At 36.8% G+C, this 27,970-nt stretch overlaps 1 protein-coding gene across 1 annotated transcript; it reads left to right on the top strand.

Moving 5' to 3' along the window:
- Nucleotides 1–86: 86 nt before the first annotated feature.
- Nucleotides 87–27,970, top strand: WASHC5 (WASH complex subunit 5; the record flags this gene model as incomplete). The annotated part of the gene is made up of 28 exons (XM_082479643.1): nucleotides 87–272; nucleotides 2,665–2,810; nucleotides 3,908–3,992; nucleotides 4,259–4,359; nucleotides 5,293–5,485; nucleotides 7,265–7,417; nucleotides 9,904–10,017; nucleotides 11,147–11,318; nucleotides 12,183–12,310; nucleotides 13,164–13,293; nucleotides 14,393–14,505; nucleotides 15,245–15,411; nucleotides 16,048–16,123; nucleotides 17,133–17,243; nucleotides 17,358–17,498; nucleotides 18,911–18,991; nucleotides 19,670–19,771; nucleotides 20,434–20,613; nucleotides 21,326–21,450; nucleotides 21,840–22,002; nucleotides 22,733–22,835; nucleotides 22,942–23,021; nucleotides 24,026–24,129; nucleotides 24,606–24,735; nucleotides 24,857–24,953; nucleotides 25,360–25,513; nucleotides 25,796–25,883; nucleotides 27,275–27,970. The coding sequence occupies 28 exons, from the start codon at nucleotides 87–89 to the stop codon at nucleotides 27,329–27,331; spliced, it is 3,480 nt and encodes a 1,159-aa protein (XP_082335769.1). The 3' UTR covers nucleotides 27,332–27,970.

Here is a 27,970-nt window from a genome sequence, read left to right as displayed (position 1 = left end):
CAGACTTTCTTCTTCAAATAACCTAAAGACTAACGATCAGAATCTGACTTCAGGACTTCTACTGCCCTGTCACGCCCAGCTCCACAATGGTTGATTTTCTAGCTGAAAACAATCTCTGTGGCCAGGCAATTCTTCGGATTGTCTCCTGTGGAAATGCCATCATTGCAGAACTTCTTAGACTTTCCGAATTTATTCCTGGTGTTTTTAGGCTAAAGGACAAGGCTGATCAACAGAAGTATGGGGATATCATATTTGATTTCAGTTATTTTAAGGTAAATCCTTTTATTTTATTGTTAAGCTTCTCCTTAAAGCATCGCTGTCCTGCATGAGGATGCTTGAAACGGCCATTCTATTTCTATTCTAGTCACGTTATGAAACAGCCATTCTATAGCCAGACTATTGTGTTTATTACTAGCATTCTTCAGAATTGACTGTCATGACTTCTCACTTGCTTAGTTTTTACCAAAAATTCACTGAGATAGTAGTTCGGATATGCTTGCATGCTAATGTTCCACTTCTGGGCTGTCCTGTATTTTATATACTTCTGATCACACTCAGCCTCATCATACTCGGTGAGCAGACTCAGTCTAGGGAAGGTTCTGTGCTTAGACCCCCTAGGCAGAATATAACTGGTACCTGCACTGAGAGTATTGGGGCAAGAACAGGGTGCCGGTTTTGAGTGTATTCAACAGCAGTCCCAGCTATGCCATTCAAAATGTTTGATGAGACATCGGGCCTTTGAACTGTGATGGTTTCTGATTATATAAAACTCCAGTATTGGATTCTGGGGTGCGTGTTATTGTTATTATTGTTGTTATTATTTTTATTGTTATTATTTCCTGGAGGAACACTAAATCATACCTTCTCCAGCAGGTTCTGAGCCTGTGCAGTTGGTTGTTTCCCTTTGGAGCAGTACTGTGGGCAGTATGCCCATCTTCGTTTGGTTATCTGTAGCTTATTCTTTGCAGCCCTGAAAACTGCTTTCTGCTTTCCTGTTGGACAGTACTGTGATTGTTCATTCACCGGACTTGTCACATGTGCTGAATAAACAAATAAATCAAAGAGTAGTGTCCATGAAAAGCCCTTCTTTCCCTTACAAAATTAAGCTTCTTGCAGTACCTATTTCCCTCTTTCATTCTCCAGCACTATTAAGAAGGAACTACAGACACTATCTAATCTGACCTTATCTGGATTGTACAAAGAAGAAGTGTTAATAGTGAAGCGGAGGGTGGGGGGGTGTTCATTTTTGGGTTTTTTTTGGGTTTTTGGTTTTGTTTTTGTTTTTTTAAGAGTTGTAAATTTCAAGCACTGTGAGCCTTGTGCACTGAAAACCCTGAGTTCAAATGATTTCTGATGTATCTTTAGATCTAAGTGCTTGTTAGAAGTCTTTTTTTTAAACAAATTACTTGAAATTTTAAAAGCAGGTAGCTATAATTGGAGAGAAATACAATTATCCTTGAAACTGTAAAAGTTTGGAATGTTAAGGAAGCACAACAGTGCTGCTGATTTTCAGAGTAATCACCCCAAAATTGATAAGACATACTTTTAAAGTAGAGATTAGTGAATTTAGAGATATTTTCATTGCAGATGTGCCATTTCTGTATTCATGATTCTTAGAATTACCTAATGAGAAGAGATTTCAGATTTTGGAAGTTCAGGCTGTTTGTACATTTGAATTTCATTGGCAGTTTGGGGCCTGCTTTTATCCTTTGTTTTATGTAGGTATTTTGCACAAAAAGAGAAGCAGAAGAGGATTTTTAAAACCACACAAAAATTGTCAGCTGGGCATTAAGTTTGCTATTTTTTTTTAACTATATTTTAAGCTGGTTTTTATGGAGTTCGTGTTGATGAAATCCTTTTAAGCCATGATCTCATGATGGCATAAGTGGTCTGTGGAATGATGTTAACAGTATTTTCAATTACATGTTAACAATATTTTCAACTGAACATTAATGATATTTTCATTTAGATGTTGATGGTAAGACCAAATGGTGGTTATGAGAAATGTCAACAGTGGTAAATGTTTAGAAAAGTTTGTCCCATTGCCTTAAGGAATTTAGGCTCTTCATTCCAACCCTTTTCCCCCACGGTTATTAATGACAGAGTTTCTGCATTAATTTGGGGGACTAGCACTGAGTTAGATCCAGAGTCTGAGAAGAGAAGAGGAAAAAAAAACAACAAAAAAAAAAAATCCAACAAACCAAACAAGACCCCAGGCCTAATTCTTTCAAGCAGTTTAAATGTATGAGAAGGTACTAAGCTTTGAGAAGCCTCAATGTTATGATTTCTGTCAGAGAAATCAATTAGATCAAATGTGTAAAGGAAAAAAATCCAGCAGGGAGATAGTTAGCACTACAAAAAGCACACAGTGGCTTCAGATGCAGTGAGGCTTTACCCAAAGCGTTAACTATTTTCCATTGGTTACATGGGATAAATCATACTTAAAATCGTTGCAAATTGTAACAAAGCGTAAAACTCATGTTTATGGAATGAATGTTCAATCATAAAGTAGCTTGGAAAACTACAGATCCTGTTTTAGTAAGAAATGTTAGTGCTGGTGCTGTGCACACAGTGGTGGTTGTACATGTTCTGTGTCCTACTGAAGACAAGTCAAATAGAGGTCAAAGTCAAATATTGTCTCTAAAGATTAATTTCTTTTCTTAGGGGCCTGAGACATGCGAAGGCAAACTGGAAGCTAAACCTGAGTTACTGGATTTAGATGAAGAATTTCGTGAGAACAACATTGAAATTTTGACGAGATTTTATCTAGCTTTTCAGAGTGTACATAAATACATTGTAGATTTAAACAGGTATGGTGTCTTAAATAAATGTGGATTTTCTTAAAGACTACAGTACTGTTTAGACTTAATAATGAGAAGTTTTTTCCTTAGATATCCAATGTGCTCGCTATTGAAGCATATTCATGTATACCTGGAAACCTGGATTGCTGGAGTAAACACTAGCTTTTACTCCTACTGTTGCTTATCAGCTTAATATATGACTTCAAACCATTTAACCTCTCTACCTCATTTCCTTGATTGTAAGCTGAGCTAGTTTTTTTTTTCTTTGTCTTAGAGGTTGTGTTGATTATTTTTTTTTAATAAAAGGAGACTCCATATTATTAAATTAAACTTTTTGTGGTCTTGCAAAACAGAATGTCAGGTAGGTTTTTTTCTTTAAATTCCATTGGCATTATTTTCCTGAACTTAATTTTTCCATGGAGTTGCCATATTCTTGAGTTTGCTACTCTTACCTGTAAAAAAACAATATGAAAGGTTCGTGAAATACTCTAAGAAAAAGTTCCAGAGAATCTTAAGTGTAAAAATTGGTTTTGTAATTGGTCTTATATGAAAAGATTAATTAAAAGATTAAATGTTTAACATTATTAGTTAGTAGTGTTACTGGAAAGTCCTTTAATAGGAAGAAATCTTCTGATAATCGAGATGAACACACTCTATTTACAGCTCTACCTTGCAAATTGCAATTGAGATCAATTTATGGGATTTCCAGAAGGTATTTTTGAGGAAACTTGAAAATATGACAGTTTTGCTAAATTTTGGAGTGGAAGCCTTCTGATACCCTCTTCTCAGTCTGTTTTCCATCCATAAGAAGATTAAGAGGATGTTAGCTGTAAGTTACAAAGTATCCTCTAGGGACTTTCACATAAGCCATCAGGATATGGAGGGGGCTTTTGCCAACTGGTTGGCTCTAGCTAGGAGTTCCAGCCTGTCCTTTTATAGTAGAGCATTTTTTCTTCTTCTTTGTCTGAAAAACTCCATGTTGCTTTTACTAGGGAAGTGTTCTGATGTGTTTATTGACTTTCAGAGAAAATTGACAAGTTGAGTTATAAGGACATGTGATTTGAGAGCAAAATAGTCAATGACCAACTCTTTGTTATGATTCCTAGATATTTAGATGATCTCAATGAAGGAATTTACATTCAGCAAACATTAGAAACAGTCCTCCTTAATGAAGATGGAAAACAGCTTCTAGTAAGTATTGAGCAGTTTCTACAGTAATAGTAGAAAATAAACCAACTAGTTTAGTGCCAAACTAGACAAAGACTTAAATTTGAATGCATGCTATGACTCACGTTTAGGAGGACAAAGACCAAAAATGAACGGCCTGCCATTTTTCATATTGTATTGACCACGTAGTTGATGTTGGGTTAGTTTGCCAGTGTATGTTTGTCTTTATATGTTACCACAAAACTGTATTTATGTGATTTCTTCCCTTCGCTCTTCCTTTTTCTAAACAGTGTGAAGCGCTCTATTTATATGGAGTCATGCTACTGGTCATTGACCAGAAGATTGAAGGAGAAGTCAGAGAAAGAATGTTGGTTTCCTACTACAGATACAGGTAATGTATACTGGTTTTCAGAAGCACTCGAGGCTGAAAGGATGTGACATGCAGTATATTCAGTTAACTAGGTTATTGAATTAAGGTAACTGTCTGACCATACAAATGGGCTCTGATAATTCTGCAGGGCTCTCTGCACATTAATAGAACTCCTTGCGTTAGCTGGTTTTCCAGGTCTAGCTGCAAAACTGGAGCAACAGATATTTCATGTTGTCACAGTAGAAATTTGAAGTCCACTGATAAATAAACTTTCAGGTAAAACTTAACATTGCAAGTGCCAGCTACGAAAGTATCACAGGTTCTCAAATATGTGAGCAAATCTTGATGAAAAGTCCTGTATATCTAGACAATAAATGTATTTCTTCTTGTAGTTACAGTGCTTGCTTAGTCAAATCAATAATGAGTTTCCAGGGTGGGTTGACAGCATTGTTGTATGACAAGTTAGAATTTCAAAGGGTATCAGTGCAAGTCCTTTTACACATGAAAAAGGAGGTATCCTGTTTCTATGCTGCTTTGACTATGTTTATGCCTCTCGGTATACAATGAGAGAGGATTCCTTAACTCTGGAGTGCAGAAGTGGATCAGCAAGGGGAATTCAGAAATGGGGAGGAAAAAAGGAAAAAAAAAAAAAAAAACAACCCAGAACAAAATTCCTCCTCTGAATATAAAGTTACTTGTTTCTGTTCCTGAATAAAGTTCACTTTTCTGTTTGCGCTTTGTGTGCTTATCTGGGATAAATGCCCAGTATGGACATTTATCAGTGTCCTCCTATAATATGGTGAACATTATATTCATGGATTAAACGATCTAAAATCTCCCCGACCTTAGTGTCTGATTATTTTCTTGGAGGAAAGGTGTGATTACAAGGGGAGGGGGAGGAGGAAATAGTTAAGTCATACAGCTCAATTTTTGTTCCTTTCTTTTGTAAAACAGTGCAGCCCGATCCTCTGCTGATTCCAATTTAGATGATATTTGTAAATTGCTTCGAAGCACTGGATACTCAAGCCAACCGGGAGCTAAAAGACCTCCAAACTACCCCGAGAGTTACTTCAGCAGGGTACCCATAAGTGAAACATTCATTAGCATGGTTATTGGCCGCTTACGGTCAGATGACATTTATAACCAGGTAAGTTACTCTGAGATAAAAGAGGGATCTCAAATTGAATATAAAATGGTTTCTCCAATTAGTTACTCAACCATGAAGCCCAGAAAAGAACAAATCACAGAACTGTGGAGGTCTGAATGGACCTCTTGAGATCACCTAGTCCAACCCCCTGGCTCAAGCAGGGTCAGCTAGAGCAGATTGCCCAGAACTGTGTTCAGTTTGGTTTTGAGTATCTCCAGAGGTGCAGACTGCAGAACCTTAGTAGACAATGTGTTTAAAAAGGAACGCTAATATCGCAGTTCTTAACTATGACAATTGTATTAATAAAGGAAAACAATAAAAATCGAAGTAAAGTATGGGGCTGCTATATTTATAGCTTTTTCTAATATGACTTGTTTGAGAGCTCTTTAACAAAGCATTTGCTTTTGAGCAGGCTCCCCTCTTTAGCATGGACAAGCAATCTTAGTTTTGCAATTATTTGTACACTTCTAGTGAATCCTGGGTAACTGAAACAGCTTATAGATGCCAGAAAACCAGCATTTGAAGATTAATGAATGATTATAAGAAAAAAAGGCTTAAATCTTTAGGCAGGAGTAATAATTTAAAAGTAGTGACCTTATCGAAAACACTTTCATATTATGGACAGACCCAATAACCTTCAAGGGGGAAAATACCTTTTCAGTTGTGCAGAGTTCTAGAAGCAGACAAAAGATAAGTTGTGAAGAGAGCCCATTTTATAACATAATCTATGTCTCTGATAGGAAACTGTGAAGTGTTTGTGAGGCTATGCTCTTGTAAAGTACTTAACTGAGAAATTTTACTTAAATTTGATATTTTGCATCAAGATTAATTGTCCTCTTTTTTTATATAATATTGTCAGATTATTGCCTTTGCGTTAAAATAATATTAGGATCTGGATTTGTATTTTGTAGTGCTTACAGTTAATAATAAAAAACATTAATGTTTCTGTACAAAGCACTATTATAACCAATGTACTTTTCCAAATGTATTACAAAAAAGTAGGGTAGAAATCTTCAGCTCAACCCAAACTGGATACAGCTTGTTTTACTAAATTGTGTTATGTCTGAGGTGTTATCTCCTTTGATACTTGCAGTTTATTCTTGATGGCAGCAGGCAGAAACCTCATGATTTTTCTTACTAGTCTGAACATTTAACCTAATAAAATAACCAAACAAAATTAAAGAAAAATAGGATGTTACTAAATAAAAGCAGAGCAGTGTTTTCCTTTGAAAATGTTGAATATGATTTTGATGCCAACTTTTTTGTTAGTATGGAGGTCTTTTAATATATTATCCTATGTATTTTTTAAATGAAAATTCAGTTGATAATTTGAAACTTTTTGATCGTTCTGGCACATGGAATTGGTGAATAACTAAATTATCTGCATCCTAATTGCATCTTACTTTGATTAAATTAATCCTTGTTTCTATCTGAGATTAACTAAACATACCTAGTTCTTATATAAAATACTTATTTCTAGCTCTTCTCCTTTCGACTCATCTTAAGATCTTTGGTTCCTCCCTCCATTGACTCATTTACAGCATAGTAAAATACTACTGTAGCCTGTTAAAGTTAGCAGACATCTACACGCTCAACTTCTATACTCTGGAAAATATATCTAGTAAATATGCTGCATGTATAAGCATGTCCAGCTTACCTAAATATCCTCCTTGCCTCCCAGTATCTGTATACTGTTCTCTTTAATGTGCCCCATAATATTTTCAAGGGGTTTATGTTGCATTATATTATGATCAGTTTTGTTTTCTTCTGTTTTTCTAGGTTTCGGCATATCCATTACCAGAACACCGCAGCACTGCCCTGGCTACTCAGGCTGCTATGCTCTATGTCATACTGTATTTTGACCCTTCTATTCTTCACACTCAGCAAGCAAAAATGAGAGAGATAGTGGATAAATACTTTCCAGATAATTGGGTAAAAATTAATTCTGTTTTAAAACTGTTCCCTGGATTTAATGTTTTAGAAACAATTTAGCTTATTTTTAGAAAATAATAATGTCCTAAATCTAGAATAGATTACTCTCTGTGGAAATTTTACTTTGTTCAGAGTGAAGCAGTCTGAGTCAAACCTTCTGGATTCGCATGGAAGGCTATCCTTTGAAAGTATCAATTACCATCTTAATGTTTATATCAACTACACTCTACTACCATCAGGATAAAGTGAATCATGGAAAAATGTAGGCTGGAAGGTATTATAAGCAACTTCTAGTCCAGCCTTCTTCTCAAAGCAGGGCTAACTTCAAGGTTAAATCAGGCTGCTCAGGGCTTGTCCAGTTAGTTTTGAAAATATTTGAAATTAAGAATCTACAGACTCTGTGGGCACCTGTGGCTGTGCTTAATCACTCTAATGGTGAAGAATTCCTTCCTCCTGTATCCTTGTTGTAGGCTGTGACTGCTCACTGTGCACCTCTGAGATGGGTATGACTCTGTCTTATTCATAACTTCCCTTTATGCAGTGGAACACCACAGTCAGATCCCGTAGTCATCTTTCTTCCAACTTGAGCAAACCCAGCTCCCATAGCCTCTACTTACATAGTGGGTGTCCATAAGTGTCTTAGTGGCCTTCTACTTGATTCATTCCAGTTTGTCCATGTCTGTCTCATACTGAGGAGTCCAAATCTGGACATGTTGTTCGAAATGGGACCTCATGAGGGCTGACTAGATGGAAATAATAACTTCCCTCAATCTGCTGGCTGCAGTCTGGCTGGCATAGCCTAGTGTATCATTACTTTTTGTCATAAGGCTGCATGTTTGATTCATTTTCAGTTTGTCCATCAGGATGCTTAGGTCCTTTTCTACAGAATTGTTATGTAGGCAGTCAGTTCCCAGATTGTGCTGTTGCAACGGTTTGGTTTTGTCCCAGGTACGGGACTTTGTATTTATCATCATTGAACTGCACGTGGTTTCTGCTGGTGAATTCTACCAACTTGTCAAGGGCACTCTAGATGACAGTCTTGTTCTCCAAATCCCCCCACACTGATGTTATTTGAAAACTTGTTTAAGGATTCATTCCATGCCATTGTCCAAATAACTTAGAAGCAAAACCTGTCACTCTGTGCAATTCTATAGACCTTTTCAGATGCAGTGATCAAAATGAAATTACTATGTGTCTCAGTATTGAGAATTTAGGATTTCCATCCAGAAGTCATAGTCTGCAAAAAATGCTACTGAAATAGGCTGTCATGTAGCAAGAGTTCCCAGGTAGTCTGTATCAAAGGGAATCAGACTTAAGGAAGAAACTGTAAATTAATTTGTGTATCTCTGTTGGTTTCAAATTGTATTCTTCTGTACCATAAGTGGAACAGTGACGAAAGGAAGGAAGAAACTGTAATAGCTGGCTATTTTGATAGACATTAGTACCCATCAGTTTCTGAAAAACTGAAAGCCTATTTTTGAAATGAGAACTTGACATTGTGAATTTTTGATTATGCCAGCGTTTTTATTCACTTGACTTCATAGTACAAACTGTTATTTTAAGACAACACCTATGTTCTTGTGATCAGGTATGGATGAGTTAGCTGCATTGTACAGAATACTTGACACTCAGGCTGGTTTCATATGATTCCTAGCAGTTGAAGTGTAGCCTTCTGAGGAACTGTCATCTACAGGAAATAATGAGCTTCACTTCAACAATACAAGAGGGATCCTCATACCAGCAGGCCAGCGTCCCATCTGCCTTTACTGGTTTCCTTTTTGACACTGTCAGAAGAGGTCAAAGGCTGACAGTGTCCCTCAATATGTGACTCCTGGATGGAGTGATATATATATAGCTCTCTATATCCTTCATCTGTTAGTACACCAAGGCTTCAATTTTTAATCAAGTATCTTACAAACACTTGTAAGTCAACCACGATTCTGTATTTTTAATCACACTTAAACTTGGGCTAGGGGTCTGAAATCAGTTCCTCTTTGCTCCTTAAAAATCACAGCATGGAATCATCATTTCCTTCTTTTTGTGTTCACCATAGAAGATGCATTACATTTCTATTTGGTCCTTTGGGCATTCTCAGAGTAGGATTCATTCAGATCATTTTACCCTCCTATCATAGTTGTTTCCCCGGTTGCTTTCATCAGTTTTCTGCATAGCATCATAGAAATGAAAAAGAAGTTGTAAGTTCACAGGGGGAAAAAATAGAGGCCAAGGATCATACATAGGGGGTGAAAGAACTGTCAGCTTGTTTCCAGAACTAAGCCTCTAATTAACTGTGTGCCTTTTATTTCAAAGTCTTCTTACACCTTGATTTCCAAAGGGGGTGGAGCAAGAAGTACAGCTACCAAGAGAGTTTAGTTATCTCATATTTATACCCACAGCATACCGCTTTCTACTCATGTTGCTAAATGAGAAGTATGTCTTAATAAAAATATAAATGCAACTTCTTGTATTCTGCTTTCCAATCTTAGGTTATTAGCATTTACATGGGAATCACTGTAAATCTAGCAGAAGCATGGGAACCCTACAAAGCTGCTAAAACTGCCCTGAACTACACGCTGGATCTTTCAAATGTTAAAGAGCAGGTACATAAGCCAGAGTTAAGTATTTTTAGCAAGAGTCAAGCTGTGTGGGCATCTCAAGTATACTATATGACATCAAGAATGCACAGGTCTTGGTTTTTTTCTTGCATACAATTATTTGCATTACGTTTGAAGTACAATACTTTGAGTACATAACTTTGAGTTAAAGATACTTCAGAGTTCCAAAATCTGGTCTTCAAAGCACTGCTTGTTTCACTTTCCTCTTTTAGTGGTGGTTTTGGCAGTGTTAGGTTGATGGTTGGGCTTGATGATCTTCAAGGTCCCTTCCAACCTAGACCATTGTATGATTCTATGATTCTAAGCTGACTATAGTGTTCGGTCTTTCACAGACAACAGTTTTAGAAGTTACACATTTATGCTGACAGAGTGTTGCTCTCAGTTTTAAATAGCACCTCTCAAATTAAATAAACAACAATCTTTAAAAAGAGTCTGATTTAAAAGAATGATACCACAATGTTGTATAATGCAATGCAGTTAGTTCTTTTACATTAAATCGTTTTTTCCATGGCTAAAAAACAGTGAGTAATATTCGGTTGGTTGATTGTTTGCCCAATTAACAAATCAGCTGACTAATGATAGCTAAATGCCTCCTTAGAATCTGACCCCGGTGCTCAAGAAAGAACACACAGAAGTGTCTAATTAGGAGAACTGTGCTATATTATTTAGTAAACTTAGGGAATACGAGCAGAAATTTTGCCTTAGTCTTTATGGAAGAAGTTCGCTAAGTAGAACTGACATTTAATTCATAACAAGTATTTCCATTCTGGAAGAGATTTTTTGTTGTTGTTCCTTCTCATTAGGCAATAAAATATTAGTACCGTTTTTTAGGAATAATTTCTAGAGAGTACATAAGTGGATATAGGAAGTTTACAAGTCTGCATTTTTGAAACATTATGCTTCCTGTGTAGGCTCTTTGCTTTAAAACTTAGTTTCCATCCTTTGTCATGCAGTTGCAATGTTATGATATGGTCTACTAGTAATGATACTGATTTTTATAGCACATTTTTGATCTGTGTGCCCTTTAAGTTCTTGGGAAGCCACAGCCACATTGTACATGATGTATTCTATTTGAGACCAGGATTATATTGATGCAAGCTTTGTGTATCCTAAGGCAAGCAGATATGCTGCAGTCACTGAGCGAGTGCACAGTCAGGTGCAGCAGTTTCTGAAAGAGGGCTGTCTAAGGGAAGAGCTGGTGCTGGACAATATTCCCAAGCTGCTGAATTGCCTGCGAGACTGCAACGTAGCAATCCGCTGGCTGATGCTTCACACTGCAGACACAGGTAAGACTTCATGCTAAACTTCTGTTGCAGAGCTGTCAATCCTGCTGTACTGGTGCTTCATGTTACGTCCCGAGGGAAGTTCAGTGTGTGCTGCTGTTGAAGTCAGCAGTTTCATCTACTGTTTTCAATAGATTGTTGAGCTGTTCTGTTGCTAACAGTCTCCTAAAGTCTTTGGCTAAAACAGGACATGTGCATTTCCTTAATTCCTTTGAGCTAGACACAGATATAAAAAGTAGTATGAGAAGTCATGACCCTGCTGAATATTACTCTGCAGCAAAAGTCTGGGAACTTAATCCCTCTTATCACTTAAAGTATCATTCTGAAAGTTTTACCTGGCCCCAAAAGGAAAGCAGCAGCAAACTTCTTAACATCATAGTTTAAGACCAAGGTTTTTTATTTTGTTGAACTGAAATTCAACTGAAATTGTTGAGTAGTGTCTCTGACATGAGTTTGGGTCTGTAAACTTACCTATTTAGACATTCTCTTTGTTGAATGCTTGTGCTGTCTTTGAGGTGTCTTGGTCTGCGAGAGGGCTTCTGTTACACCTCCATGCATTTTCTGTAATGGTTTGAGAAATATTGATCTCTGGGTTTCTCAGTCAGGTGTACTAAATTCGTATTTAGTTTGCAGAAGCCCACAGAAGAGTTTTAAGAAGGCTGAAGCACCACAGAAACCTTAATTATTTCCTAGCCTAAAGAAGGCTTATACAAGGGCAGTGAGACCTGCGTAAATGGAGAACAAGTGGGGACTTACATATCAGAGCAAATGTTTTTGCTTTCAGACTATTAAAAAAAAGTCTATTTACAAAGATTTAAAAGCTTGGTCAAATTCTGTAACAGTGAAGAGATATCTTTCTGTTTTCAGCTTGTGATCCAAATAACAAACGTCTCCGCCAGATAAAGGATCAAATTCTAACAGACTCAAAGTACAATCCCAGGATCCTTTTCCAGCTTCTTCTGGATACAGCTCAATTTGAATTCATTTTGAAAGAGGTAATGTGCTGCTGCCCTTCTTCATTGATTCCCCCTGAATGGCAGAACAGAACTGAAGACTTGAATAGTAGTAGTATGTTTGCCACACAGCCCGCTTACAGAAAGAACAATTATTTTTATTTGTTAATTGTGAGTTTTCTATAGAAGATTACAAACTACTATTGCTTGGAAGTGATTTTTGCAGTCTTCTCAATAATTGGCAGTCTTTGTTCTTACCCAACGTGTTTACTTAGAATTTTGCATGAACATCCTGATAACAGGCATAGTAAAATCTGTTGAGGAAGCTGCGTAAGTTTTTATCCTGCCATACTTCTCTTTTTCAGGCTTTCTTTTAATCAGAGACGAAAGCCTATGTATGTTGAGGGTAAGCTGCTAAAAAAACACTTACACCTGTGTGTGATGTTCTGCCATTTCTGAAAGACTCCCCATTAATGCTCTGGTACTAACCTGGTAGAATATTTAAGAGTATGCCTAACTTCACATATATGCGTTTTTGAATTGGGTTTCTCTGCATAGGCTGAGATGACTATGTGAAGTTGAAGTCAACAATAGACCAGAGTCTTCTAGGATCTCTAACCTAAAAAAGTTACTGGATATTTCTATAAGTGACTAAAAATCAACAATATCTGCATCATACTGTTTTTTAAAATTCAGTTAATTTCTATCACTGTATGTCCATCACACTGGCTGTATTTCTTAATATTATTAATTTTATGTGTAGTATTTTGGCACGACCTTGAAGTTCTGTAGTAATCACTGTAAGTCAGTTCCATCTGTTTTCAGTATTTTATTTCATCTATTTTAGTGCACCTTCTTGCCAGTTTTGTAAACCAAATGCTTTGTTTTTCAATAGATGTTCAAGCATATGCTGTCAGAAAAACAAACAAAATGGGAGAACTATAAAAAAGAGGGATCTGAAAGGATGACTGAGCTTGCTGACGTCTTCTCAGGAGTTAAACCTCTTACTAGAGTGGAGAAAAATGGTAATTATTAAAAACTAAACAGTAGGGAAAAAAGTAATTTTGTTTTTTTATTTCTAAGGTGATACCAAAAGAAAATATATGAGGCTAATACTGATAATAAGAAAAATTTTCATGTCCCTCAGCTGCCACAGAGGTCTCTTACATGCTGTCTTGTTTAGGTTTTCTGCATGTATTCCATATGTAAGCCATATTTAGGTACCTAATAATTAGATGGCCCTATTCTTAAAAATACTTTTGTCACTTTATTTAGATATGTCAGGTAAGACTATGAAATGCCAGTTCACTTTTCTCTAATGGAGTTCATGTTACTGTGTTCCATGTACAAAGGAGTGTGAAGATTGTGCCCATTAAATGTGGGGATGGTTTAACTTCTCTCATTCTTTCCATAGTTGTAACCTGGATTTCTGTCATATCAGCATTTTTTCAAACCTTCTTTTACTGTCTGAACTGAGTGGTGTTCTCCAAGTTCTCCAAGGACGTAAAAGCATTGAATCTGTATATCTTTCCAAATTTCTTGCTCTGTTTTTTGAAACATCTTTTCTTTTTCTTGAACTGGTATAAGAGTAAGAGTTGTAAATCACTCTCTTATTTGATTAGGAACACTGCATAAAATGTCAATGTAAGGGCAATGTTTGTGATCAGTCCAAACCCATAAAACTTAAAATACAGACAATTTTCTCACTTACTTTCACTTAAAAGCAGAATTACCTGGCTGAAATATTTTCCCTTTATTTTTTTGATGTCAGCAAACTTGTAGCTAAAACATAGAAATTGCAACTACCAAGGCAATTAGCTTGTAAAACAGTTCATAAAAAAAAAAATATTTAAAGGGCTTTGTAATCTTTGTGTAGATTTTATAATGCACATTTGTGTTGGTAGTTGTTTTTTTTAATATTGTATGTGAAACTTACCTGAGCATTTGCCACTTTACAAATCTATGTGTTGAGAGCCTAGAAATGTAAGAGTAAGATGAAAACTTCTTAAATAATCTCCTACATGTATAGCTGCTTTGTTTGTTTGTTTTGACTAGCAAGTTCCCTGTGTCTTTGTTGCTTATTATTTGCAAAGATATGATTAAATTTTTCCTGTTCTTACATAGAAAATCTTCAGGCTTGGTTCAGAGAAATCTCCAAGCAAATAATGTCTCTAAACTACGATGATTCCACTGCAGCAGGCAGAAAAACTGTGCAGCTAATACAAGCACTGGAGGAGGTATGGCAAAGAAATTTTGAGAGAGAAGACATCATCCTTTTGAAAAAAAGCATTTGATACACATGCATGGACTTCCAGTAGAATCATAGAATTGTTATGGCTGGAAAAGACTTTTAAAATCATCGAGTCCAACCATTATCTAACGCCACCAGGCCCACTTCTAAACCATGTCTATGAGCACCAAGATGAGTTACAAAACAGATCTGCATTTTAACAATAGTTTAAGCCTTTAGATTTTTGCAGTTTTATATGTACAATCAGAAGGACTTGCTTGTGATTGTAAAATAAACGATATAGCATGAAAAATCATGGCACCTGTAGCTGAGGGTTAGTAAGATTTTTCAAAGAAATTAATTCAGTGTTAAATATTGTTTGGCAACATTACTCAATTTACTAGAAATTCTGAAAATAAATTCATTTGAAGCTAGAGAGGGTAATTTGAAAGGGAAAATAACAATATCCATATTTGTTCTGTGTACATTTCTTCTACTTCCTGGGTATAAAAGAATACTCAGTATGGCGTTTCACAGTACAGCTCCTCGACTAACTTTGTGAAATTCATTATTTAACACCCTCCAAAGTAGGCCAGGATTTGTTGTGTCTTACTGTAATAACATCCTGAAGAAATATGTCAGTTTACTGCTTCTATTTGTATTGCTGTCCTTAAAGATGAACAGAAAAAAAAAAAAAAGTTGTTGTTTTATGGAGTTGGTTTGTTTGTTTGTTTTTTAAAATACAGGTCCAAGAGTTTCACCAGCTGGAAACTAACCTGCAAGTCTGCCAGTTTCTGGCTGACACCCGCAAATTTCTCCATCAGATGATCCGAACTATCAACATTAAAGAAGAGGTCTTGATCACCATGCAGATAGTTGGTGATCTTTCTTATGCTTGGCAGTTAATTGACAGGTATCTTAGCAGGAGCTTTTTCTTCCAAGTCAGTCATCATTTGCAAAACTTTTTGGAACTGGCATGCATAAATGTTATTAATAATATAAACATACCAATTTGTGAACAGTCTTGAAGCCTTGATCTATGAGTTGTTAAGTATATTTAACTGTCATTAACTTGAATAAGAATTAACAGCCATCATTGGCATGTTGTCAGCTGCAGATTAAGTGATAGTGTAACTTTTTACTGTCTGTCCTATAACTATAACAATTTTGTTAAGCTTCTGTCTCCAGCCTTTAGTCTAGTAAAGTATTCTCCAAAATACGAGAGTTCCTATTTCAGCCAAAAACAAATAAGGAAAGAAAAATGTTAGAGAATTCCTTTTCCATGGTGTGATTTTTCTGAGCTGCTACTTCATTACCTTGGCTGTTAATGCTCCCTGATGCCCTCTACTTTTGCCCTACCTACTCCTTTATCATATAGGGTTTTTCTAACCAATATCTTTTCAGACCAAAATCCTCCTTTAGTGAAGTTCTTTAGTGATCTCCTGTGCCATTTCTAGATTACACTGGTGCTGGTGACATATGATTTAACAGCTGAAGATAAGAGTTTCAGGGGAAGAAGCTGATTTGTTTTGTTTGTTTCCTACCCCAGCTTTACATCTATTATGCAGGAAAGCATAAGAGTCAGTCCATCTATGGTAACAAAACTCAGAGCCACTTTCCTAAAGGTAAGTACGAACAACTGTGAATGTACTAGAATGCTGCAGATCAACCAAAACACAAATAGGCCTTAAGGCTGTGAAGTCATGAGGGAGTCAAAACTTCCTTTTACCAACATTTTCTACATCCAGATTTTTTAGACTGTATTAAACTTACTCAAGGTTAGTTTTAAAGAAAATAAAACCAAGTTATGTAGGTTTTTTTATGCAACCAGTTATATTGCTGCTGTTAGGCAAATAAGCTCATCACTCCATGGGTTGAAGGAGGATGGAGCCAGGCTTTTTTCTATGGTTCCCAGTGACAGGACGAGGGGTAATGGGCACAAGTTAGAACACAGGAAGTTCCGTTCAAATACACGGAAACACTTCTTTATGGTTCGGGTGACAGAGCACTGGAACAGGCTGCCCAGGGAGGCTGTGGAGTCCCCTTCTCTGGAGATTTTCTAGGCCCGCCTGGATGCAGTCCTGAGTAATGTGCTCTAGGCAATCCTGCTTGAGCAGGGGAGTTGGACTAGATGATCTCTAGAGGTCCCTTCCAACTCTGAAAACTCCGTGATTCCATGATTCAGTCTACTTATTACAGTTATTTGCTGGAGTCATTGATGTGTAGTTGGGAACCTCTGCATATGTATCAGAAGAGGCTGAAGGAATTATAAAAGTTATGTCGGCTGTGCCTTTAGTCTGTCACAATGAAGATATGGCATCAGATGAAAATATTTTCTGTAAAAATAAGAATGGGAAATAGCATGGGGGGAGTTTAAAATTATAATGAAAAAATATCTCACGGAACTGGTAAGATTTTTAAATAAATTAATAAATAGCATTATAGACTGCTAGACGTTTTTGACTTTTAACAATATTTTTTTGTCTGTTGGCAAACCTGATGTTGTAACAATGCTCTTTAGGAAGAATCTAGTGCTTTGAGGTGTAGGTTAAGAGCCTGAGCAGGAGAGATCAAGCATGTAATTAATATTAGAAGAACAGACATGTGAAGTTAAAATGTTAACTTTATTTCTAGCTTGCTTCTGCACTTGACTTGCCACTTCTCCGCATTAATCAAGCAAACAGTCCCGATCTTCTCAGTGTATCACAGTATTATTCTGGCGAGTTGGTTTCCTATGTAAGAAAGGTAGGCATTTGAAGAAGCACAATTGTCTTGTTCTCTAATTACTTCTTCTTAATTGATTTTTTTTTTTTAATGAGAATATACTGACTGTGTTTGTTTCTTCTCTTATTTACAAAGGTTCTACAGATAATTCCAGAAAGCATGTTTACATCTCTTCTCAAAATTATAAAGCTTCAGACTCATGATATTATTGAAGTGCCTACTCGTCTTGATAAGGACAAGCTGCGAGATTACGCTCAGCTTGGACCACGATACGAGGTGCAGTTAAAATTGGGAATTCTGAAAAAGTATACCTTATAGGTGGCCAACTTCAACCTAAGTTTAAATAGGTACAGCTCCCTAGAGTTATATTTCAGCAGCGAAGTTGGATTTTTTCACTGATTAAGAATTAAAATTGACTAGTGTTATTGTGAGTATACCTTAGGCTTCCTGAGGATAGATGAGTAACTTTTGCTCTTCTGTTTGTAAAAGGTTAAATTTTTGATCTTGTGGAAAAGGGGAGAAAAACTAAATATATTTATAAATGAGGGTAAATATTTTTGGATTTACTGGGGGGGAACCCTAAAAACCCAAGTCTGAAATGAACATTTGGAATGCTTCCTCCAGGAGGAGGAGGAGGTTGAAGACTGAATAAGCCAGCAGCGTTAAGCTTTGTGTTGCCCTCAAATGTGAAGACAGGACAGATCGATTTTTTTTTTTTTTTTTTTTTTTTTTTGTATGTGGGTTTTTTCCTGCACTGTTATCAGTGTAGAAGAGTGAGCAAACCTTAAAATTATTTGGTTTTATTTTTAATAGAGAAAGTGGAGGAGCAAAAACCTGAGATCAGTAACTCTTTCCCTCAAAGAATATATCTCCCATTATCAGTTAAGATGCCAGCTTTTTCCAGCAGTTTTTGCCAAAGTGCTCACTTGTTAGGTGTTTTATACAAACAGGCTGTGGTCTCTGATTAAGCTGATGTTCAGGACTGAACACTAAGTTTGGACTCCCTGACGAAACTTTGTAAAGTCAGTTTATTTTGTGGGGTGGCAGGGAGGGAGGAGGAGGCAGTATTCAGTAATATTGCTTTTATTTTGAGGAGGTAGGCGGAAAACTATTTATCTTACACAAAAGCTTTGCACTTTTGACTGCTGTAGAATTTTAAGTCTGATCTGTGTTGTCTCCTATATTGTAAATGTCTCAAAGGCAAAAGATTGGCTTCTCTGAACTCAGAGCATAAGGGTGCTCCACTAATAATTTAAAACTTAAGTGAATGTGCTACTGTATTAAATCAGTGGAAATATTAAAGTGGACCCATTGCTGGCAGCAAGTTTTATTATGGAATTGTCCCACTTCAAGCTGTGCCCCAGCCTGCTCAAAGGGACCAACTTAGATTTTTGTCCATGATGTTTTGTACATACGTGATATAGCCGGCCATGTCTTTCCTCCCATTATCTGTAAAACCTCTGAGAGGCACTTGTTATTTTCTACTGGTAACACGCCTATACTGATCTAATTGAAAGAAAGATTATTATTGTACTATAAGTAAGGCTAGAAAAATGTAAAAATGAAAGTGTATCAGTGCAAATTACTTTATTCTAAAATAGGAAGCTACCACTAGGAAAGACATATAACTTTTTAGAGTTAACTATTTGAATCACTTCAACAAATTGTATTTACTCTTTCTATTCAAGGTTGCCAAGCTAACCCATGCTATTTCAATCTTCACTGAAGGCATCCTCATGATGAAAACTACTTTAGTTGGTATCATCAAGGTAATAGTCTATTGTTCCAGTAGGAAAAAGTAATTTGGTGGCAATTTGCACTTTAGCACAGATATTTCAGCACATTAAGCAAGACCCTGAAGAAAAATAAAAAGACAAGAAAAAATAAGTTTGCATATGAATTTTCAAAAGGTGGTGCCTAACTTTGCATCCAGATAAGAACTGTATTATTTAAGGTTGTTAAGAACCCACAGTTCTCCTTGTAAGTAGATTCATCAAGCTTAATTGACACCTTTTTTTTAAAAAAAAATTTCTACTGGAAAAATGACTGCAAGCTTTTCTGAAGAGCTGTTTCTTCCATTGGCAAAGACTGCTCTTCCTACATCAAGGTACCTCTTTCGGGACTTCAGGAGCGAGGGTTCTTAAAGAAATAAAAATTTCTTAATGCATTCTGGCTTTTTATAACTGTACAACATTCTCAATGGATCATTAACAAAGGTTGAATATGGGATCTACAAACCTTTGCCATTCAACTTAGAGGAATAATTTATATTGGGTGGAAGTATTCAAATAATTATTCTTTGGACAAGCACTGCTGGGAAAGTGCATCTGTTATGATGTAATAGGAGAGCAGTGCTAAGTATTTAACATCTTTTTTGGTACAAACAAAATCCATTACACTTTTGTATACATTTCTGACTTTAAGAAAAAAATGTTTCTTCTTCTTAGGTGGACCCAAAACAGTTACTAGAGGATGGAATCAGGAAGGAGCTAGTAAAACGGGTAGCTCTGGCGCTTCACAGGGGACTCATCTTTAATCCTAGAGCCAAGGTGTGTAACAGCTTGATTTGATTTGATTTTTTTGTGTCTTGGGCTTGCTGGGACCTCTTTTATTATATTACCTTTTAGAAAATAATTTGTACTTTTCTGTACAGATTTCCTTTTGTTAAAAAAGCACACTTTTGGAACTTCCTAAAGGTTATTTGGAATGCCTTATTTGATGTTAAAATGAGTTTACAAACTGCTAAGAGCTCATAGAATTCAAAAACATATTTTTATTCTATTACCAAGTGTACCATAAATTCTGAGTTCACATTTCCATCTTTGTCTGTGACAACTGATGATAACACATGATATGTTTAAGTGTGTAAACATAGAAAGATAATGATAGAATAAGGAGCGTGACTCCTTGTTTCGATCCTGTCCAGATTCTTGAGTCTGTCTCCTAGATCAATCAATAGTACCACTCAAGTTTAAAATAAACATTAAAAGTGGGAGGAAAAAATATTTAGTAATTTAGTGAGAAGAATTACTTCATATATCAAACAACCTTTGATAAATTTCTCAGTGCTTTTCAGTTTTGGCTGGAGCATAGTGAAACCATCTATAGGTTGTTGTGTAAAGGCATTTAGAAGCCTCTTACATTTTCTTTGTATCCTACCTGTTCACAGTTTTGTTTTTACCTTTTTCTTTTCTTTTTTTGTCACCTGTAGCCAAGTGAACTGATGCCCAAACTGAAAGAAATGGCAGCTACAATGGATGGGTTCCATCGATCATTTGAATATATCCAGGATTATGTCAACATATATGGTTTGAAAATTTGGCAAGAGGAAGTGTCTCGTATTATTAACTACAATGTGGAACAGGAGTGCAATAACTTCTTAAGAACAAAGGTGCTAGTCAAAAACAGGAACAAGTAGGAAGTTGATAAATGTTTTTATATTTGGATGTTAAAGCTTGTGACTGATGGAACATATATACCCCATTGTGCACAGGCCCGACCATGCTAACTACTGTGTAAAAAGCACAGGCCCGACCATGCTAACTACTGTGTAAAAACACCTGCCCCCTGCTTTTTCTGAATGATTTCGGCATCCCTGCTGCATTAGTTGTACAGAAGAAGAGCAAAGTAGCCCAAACATAATATTTTTGTATCTCTTGCCAGTGAACAATATCCTTCCTCTTTCTCAAAGAAAACAGAAAATAACTACTGAATCACAGTAGTCCTCTCTGTATCTATTGTTAGCCATCAGACTGCAGGCTTAGAAAGACTGCAGTAGTTACCAGCTCCTTTTGTGATATTTCACAAGTGGTGGAGTGAATAGATCTTAAATTTAGCTGACAAAATGGTGGCTAGTCTTACTGCAGAAAGGAGCATATGGAATTCTCAGCAGGAGTGTAGGTAGTTCTCTCAACCTCCACGGTTATCTTCTGCTTGCTCTTTGTCATAAGACTCTCTTTTTCTCTTTGCTTTGTTTGGTTTTTATAGTGTTCTATATTGTTTTAGTGTACTATTTTTAAATTAAACAAAAGGAATAAAATTTCTAAGCAAATTAAAAACATGCAGTGGTAACACTGCAAATTACTCTAAAACTTATTTTTCAGATTCAAGACTGGCAAAGCATATACCAGTCTACTCATATTCCTATACCAAAATTCACACCTGTGGATGAATCTGTAACATTTATTGGTCGGCTTTGTAGAGAAATCTTGAGGATCACGGACCCAAAGTAAGTACTCTGTGTCACAAGCTTGTATTATAGCTCCAATTCCACCATATACAAACAAAATATACAACAAATAGTTTTTCCTTAGCTGTCATATCACCATCTTTATCTAAACACAGATTTACCCAATCCATCCTGTATGTTTTAAATATTAGTCTGGAAAAGTTGTGATTTTAGTCTAAGAAGGAAAACAGTGTGTCACACAAACGGAGGAGGGAGAAACCAGGGAAGGGTGACAAAGCCGTTGGGGAGAGAGGAGAAACTAAACATCACCTGAGATACTTAGAGAGTCTTTCTAAACTCTGCCTGAGTAAGGTAACTCGTTACTCAGTTTATCACAGGACCTAGCTGCAGCTTATTCTGAAGTATTTGTTTGTTTAATTTTTCCTCAGAATCACTTGTTACATTGACCAAATGAACACCTGGTATGATATCAAAACTCATCAGGAAGTAACCAATAGTCGTCTCTTCTCAGAGATCCAAGATACTTTAGGCACCTTTGGTCTCAACGGCTTAGACAGGCTGCTGTGCTTCATGATTGTAAAGGAACTGCAGGTAACTTTTGACCTTTGGTTTTTCAAGGTCACGATGCTTTTATTGTTTAATAACTTCTTGTGAAATAAAAAATCTTGTAATTTTTTAAATGGTAAATTGCAATGGTAAAAGCATTCAAAAAATGTGTGTTCAAACCCAAAGGTAAGAATTTGTTACAGATACAATTAAGAAAGTTGGTACTCTTGAGTAAATGGTGCTGTGTGACACAATGTTATGCATTGCATTAAACAGTGGTTTGCAAGCAATGCCTTTTGAAGGTGTACACTCAAAAGTTGATCTCAGGTCAACTTCTATTCTTCTGTCTGGATATCAGCAAAGAATTAGATTGTTTGGGTGATATAAATAAGGTGTCAGTTCTATGTAATGACTTTTTCCCTAATATCTCCATGTGTAGCCAAGTTTTTTTTTGTTTTCTGAGAAGAATCCAGTCCTAACCTGGTTAAAGATTTCAAACAGAAAAAGTATTGAAGAAGACAGATCCTCCTCAAAAATTGAATTAGTAGTTGTCTGCAGTGAGTATTATGTATTGATGAGGGGGATCTGCTAATTGTCCTAACACTGATTAGCATAACTCAGAAAAGCACAAAGTCTAACTACAGATCTTCTCAACTCTTCATCTGTGGAAATATTCTTTCCCTGCTGTTAAAAATATGGTTCTTGTACCACCAAGATTAAGCATAGAGTACGTGTGAGGATTTTACTTACTTATTTATTTCTTTCTTTTATTTAGAATTTCCTCAGTATGTTTCAGAAAAATATATTGCGTGACCGGACAGTACAGGATACCTTAAAAGCACTTATGAATGCTGTCAGCCCTCTCAAAGGAATTATAGGTAAGTGCTTACTGGCCAAGATGGAAGAAAGCCACTGTCTTTGCACACTTGCATTTATTTCTCTTGTTCTTTTTTTTTTAATGCCTCACCCTTTTTATTTTCTCAGCCAATTCAAACAAGGTTTATTCCGCAGCAATTGCAAAAACTCAGAAGATCTGGACAGCGTATTTGGACTCCATAATGAAGGTAGGTTTACATGACTTAGTAATACGCAGAATTCACTCTAGGCTCTTTGGTTACAAACTTTCATCTGCTTGTTTTACCATGTTGTGTTACGTTGACCTGGAGAATTCTCTAACAGCACAAGTGAAGCAGGCTTGGATTTGGAAGAGCTCCTGAACTTTGTTTGTATCGACCGCTCACACGCCACAAAGCACTTAGCACTAAGATTCATACATAATAGTTCGCCAGAAATGGAGTCTGGCACTAGAGATCTGATCTGGGAAGACTGAGCTAGTGCTCAGTATTAGGAGCTCTGAAACTCTTCACGGTGCCTTGTGAACATAACATACTTAAGGCTACAGTTCAGAGCAGTAGCATTTCCTGAACTTGCCTTACTCACGCAGAAGGCAGTCTACCGTGCCGAAGATGTAAACATGGTATCCTGTTAGCATGTCTCTTTATCTTGTCTTTGTAATGACATTTTGCAACCAGTGTTTTTCAGAGCACTGTGAATGTTTATGTTACAGAAGAGAAGAGGAAGGGTCAGGGAAGGAAGGGAAAGGTTGACTGCAAGGAGCCTTGCTATTTTTTATCCCTGCCATTGCTGACCCTAAGGTCTAGGGAGAGGTGGGGAAAAGAGTACAAGCATTTTCACTGACCAGCGACAAACAAGAAAGTAACTGGGCTTCCATACCTGTTACCTTTTCAGTGCCCCTTTCACACTGCCCGTATTTGCTACCATGAACTGTGTAAATCTTGAGTGCCGTGACGACTCCTCTCCTTTGGCTGCATAGCGCAGTCGGGGATGTCAGTTCTAACTGCAGGCAAAATGAGGAAGTAGCTTCAGCCACTGTGTGTGTCCCTGCTCTGCGCAACCCTACAAAGGCTGTTAGGAGTAATGAGGACTTTGCGTCATCTATTTAACTGTAAATTGTTACTCCTTAAGCTTTTCCTTACTTTGACTTTACTCTTCCTTCATTGCGTTCAGTTTAACACCCCACCCTCTTTTTGATTGTTTGTTTCAACAGGTTGGTCAGATGCAGATTTTAAGACGACAGATTACCAATGAATTAAATTACTCCTGCAGGTTTGACTCCAAACATTTGGCTGCTGCTTTGGAAAATCTCAATAAGTAAGAAGCAAAATGCACTGAAGAGCTGCATGTATCTCTGTCATGTAGTTGTTATCAACTTGTCAATCCTTAAAATCTAAATTAAGGCAAAATGTGGAGTCATTGTATTCAGGTTTTTGTGATGAGTATTTGAATTTGAACCAAACATAAACATTAAAAATAAATAACTTGGCAAGTAATTTGTATGAACATGCTCATGGACAGGGCAGGTTCTAATTGCATGTGGTTATACGAGGATTTGAGGTCATACTTAGATGAGAAGCAAGAACAGTGAAAACGTGTGTTGCTGATCTTTGAAACAAATATGATGTTTGTAAAAAGATATTACAAAATAGGTGGTTTACTCTTGCTTGTAAACATTTACAGATTTTGTGTCTATGAAGTTTTTAAATCAATATCACATGTGGCATCGCATAAGGTTTATTTGGGAATAATTTAAGTAAGTATTTAATATAATTAATTTATTTCTGGTTTAGAGCAATACTGGCTGATATTGAAGCACATTATCAGAACCCATCACTACCTTATCCTAAAGAAGACAACACTCTTTTGTATGAAATCACAGCTTATCTGGAAGCAGCTGGCATTCACAATCCATTAAATAAGGTCAGGCATACATTCCAGTGCTTGGTACAGTTTGCTTTTTCTATTTTATTGATTATTAACTGAGAAAAAAATGAATATGTGGAAGAACTGTGTTCCTCTTTTTTTTTTTTTTTCTCCTCAGATCTACATAACAACAAAACGTCTGCCATATTTTCCCACTGTCAACTTCCTATTTCTGATTTCCCAGTTTCCAAAACTTCAGTACAACAGAAATTTAGGTATTGTATAAGTTGTAGTTTTTCTAAATCTAAGGAGGACCTATGTGAAATTATCTATAGAGAAGATAGTAAAATTACCTGCATAGAAGATACTCAGTTTCTGACTTTAGTCCATCATGTCCAGGCAGGTTAGTTATAATATTGAAGCCAAATACAATGGAGTAGGAAACAGAAGCCAAACTCCTGACTTTCTCATTCCATCCTATGCCTTAGTTAATATCAGTAAGCCATTTCTTGTGGAATAAATGCAGTTGTTATATTAGTTTTTAATTTTTATGTGTGAGCAAGCAGAAGGGAAGGCACAGCATAAACCTCATGAGAGTATTGATATAAGTTTGCCTCTGCTATAAAGAATATGTTCTGGTTTGTAAAAAATGTGTTGGTTTGGTTTTTTTTTTCTGTTCAGGAGTGGTGTGCAAACGGCCAGCTGATCAAATTGACTGGCTTCCTTTAGTTCTGGGACTCCTTACCCTGTTGAAACAGTTTCACTCAAGATACACAGAACAATTTCTGGCTCTGATCGGCCAGTTTATTCGTTCAACGATGGAACAGTGCACAAGGTAGCCGTGGTCTACTTTTTCCCTAAGTCTCACCTCTGTGAAGAGGGCTTCAGTAGTATTATTACTGCTTTTTCAATATGTTTTTCTAGCAGAGTATGTTTGACAAAATAATAACAATATATTTGACTAAATATAGGATTAAAATACTGGGGTGTTTTTGTAATGGAATCCCATGGTACCTAGTGGAAACGGTGTCATTTGGAGCCTGGCATTTTCACGTAATTTTATTCAAATAACTGATTAGTTAGTAAAAGTATGATGTCCATGGTGGTTTAATTTTAGCCAGAAGATACCGGAAATGCCTGCTGATGTAGTGGGTGCCCTCATGTTCCTGGAAGATTACATTCGCTACACCAAGTTACCAAGAAAGGTAAGAAAGTATTCTGTGTCCCCCACACGTAGCACTGAATAGGACTCCTGCTCAGTGCTGAGGCAAATCTTGGTTTATGCTGTGATTACGGACTAGTAGTTTGATCACGTGTATATACTCTGGAACATGGCATCATCTGTAAATAAATGTCCAAAATAACAGACTTGTTAACCTTGTCCAAAAAGCAGGAGTGACCCTTTTCAGATGTTGTGTAAAAGCCTGACAAAAGGAAATACAGATGAAAAATCTGTTACTCGATAGGAATGGATCATAATGAATACTTTACCCCGCATGAACTGCAAATTGTGTTACTTACATACTTTGTTTACTTCCTATACTAGTCATAGTATCCTTACGAAAAAATTGTTTTCTAGAAAATACAAAAGGGATCTAAAATATAGTCAGGATTTCAGTTTTGTGCAGATTTAAGAAGAGTCTGTTCCATTTAATCTTCAGAGAGCATGTACAATGTTGGGGGTGCTTTTGGGAAGGGAAGAAATAAAATACAAGTTGTGAGATGTTGCAGAGTTAAGTAATAATAAACTTAGCAGTATTCTAAATGCAGGGCAAAAAGCTAATTAGCAAATCTAAACTTTGGTGAAACATCATCTCCAGTCCTTGATTTCCTTCCCTTCCTGCCAAAGCATGGCTTCCCAGGCAGCTTCCTTATGTCACATGCAAGGGAAGTTCTGAAAGTCTGGGCTTGTAGAGAGACTTTATTTTAGGGTTAAATGCAACTTAACTGCATTTGAAGATGATATATTATTTATATGTGGTATTAAAAATAAGTCATAATCCCATTTGCTGTAGGCTGTGCCTCAGTGATTCTTGAACAAGCCATTTCCCAGCTAATACTCACAACTAAAAGAGAGAGATTCTTCCAGTTTCTCTCTTCTTCCCAGCACACAGTGCAATGTAGGGGAAAGTCCCCGTGTCAGTCTTGCAGCTGATGTATCTGGTACCTGTCTCAGCTTCCACTTCGGCCTGGCGCGATGTGGAGAAACAGCAGAGAGGGTGTCAGCGCTCCTCCAGTCTTACACAGTGCCTTCCTCACAGCCTGGGGCTTCCCTCACCTCACTTGCTTGACATAGTCTGCCCTCCTTCCCTCCTTCCCTCCTTCCCTCCTTCCCTCCTTCCCTCCTTCCCTCCTTCCCTCCTTCCCTCCTTCCCTCCTTCCCTCCTTCCCTCCTTCCCTCCTTCCCTCCTTCCCTCCTTCCCTCCTTCCCTCCCCAAGCAAGGACGCATCCAGGAGCACATCCTAAAGCTGGGGTGGTTCAGATAAATAGCATTGTGTGCATGATTCATAATTAGATAAGCTTGTTAATGGATAAGTAGAGCATACGAACAAATAACGAAGAAAATACCTAACTCTGCCTTCCTGTTTACTTCAGGTTGTTGAAGCGCATGTGCCTAGCTTCATTTTTGATGAATTCAGAACTGTTCTATGAATATGGAGAAGGACCAAGTTGTTCCCCCCAAACCTGAAACGAGGAGTTGGGGCCTGAGGATGAGACAAGTATCTTTTCTGTGCTTTAAGGCAGTACCTACAACTGTCTCTGAAATGTAACCATCACCACTAGTCTATATAATTAACACTTGTTTAAATCTTGGCATGATATGCAATTTGTGTCTCATCCAAGCAGTGTACATTTTCTACTGCACATTCTAAATGCTGTATGTAACTGTTTATGTATAAATAATTTAGGTTTTTGTTCTGAAGAACTCTTTGTGGAAGTTTGACTTTTGTATCACAAATGAACAATGAAATGGGAAATAAAGGCATTGGATAGTTTGCCAGGACTGATGATTTCAAAGTGTCAATATTCTTGTTTAAAAGAACCATTAGTGAGAGTGAATATACAGCAAAAAGAGGTTTGTTATCAGCCTCTGTACTACAAAAAGTTAATTTTCCTCTTTAGAGGACAGAAATATAATTATATATCCATAGCTGAAAAGTCCTGTCATGCTATTTAAAGTCACAAATATTTCTTCTACTGCAACTGTAAAGTGACTAATGTTGGGGCCGGGGTGTTCATTCATGTAACTTGGTATGGAATCCTTTACATCTGCCGTATTTTTCTTGCTAA

The sequence above is a fragment of the Vanellus vanellus genome, assembly GCF_965231255.1.
Source record: "Vanellus vanellus genome assembly, chromosome: 2".
NCBI lineage: Eukaryota > Metazoa > Chordata > Aves > Charadriiformes > Charadriidae > Vanellus > Vanellus vanellus.
The sequence above is the reverse complement of the archived record's forward strand: the minus strand, read 5'-3'. Positions and strand labels throughout refer to the sequence as shown.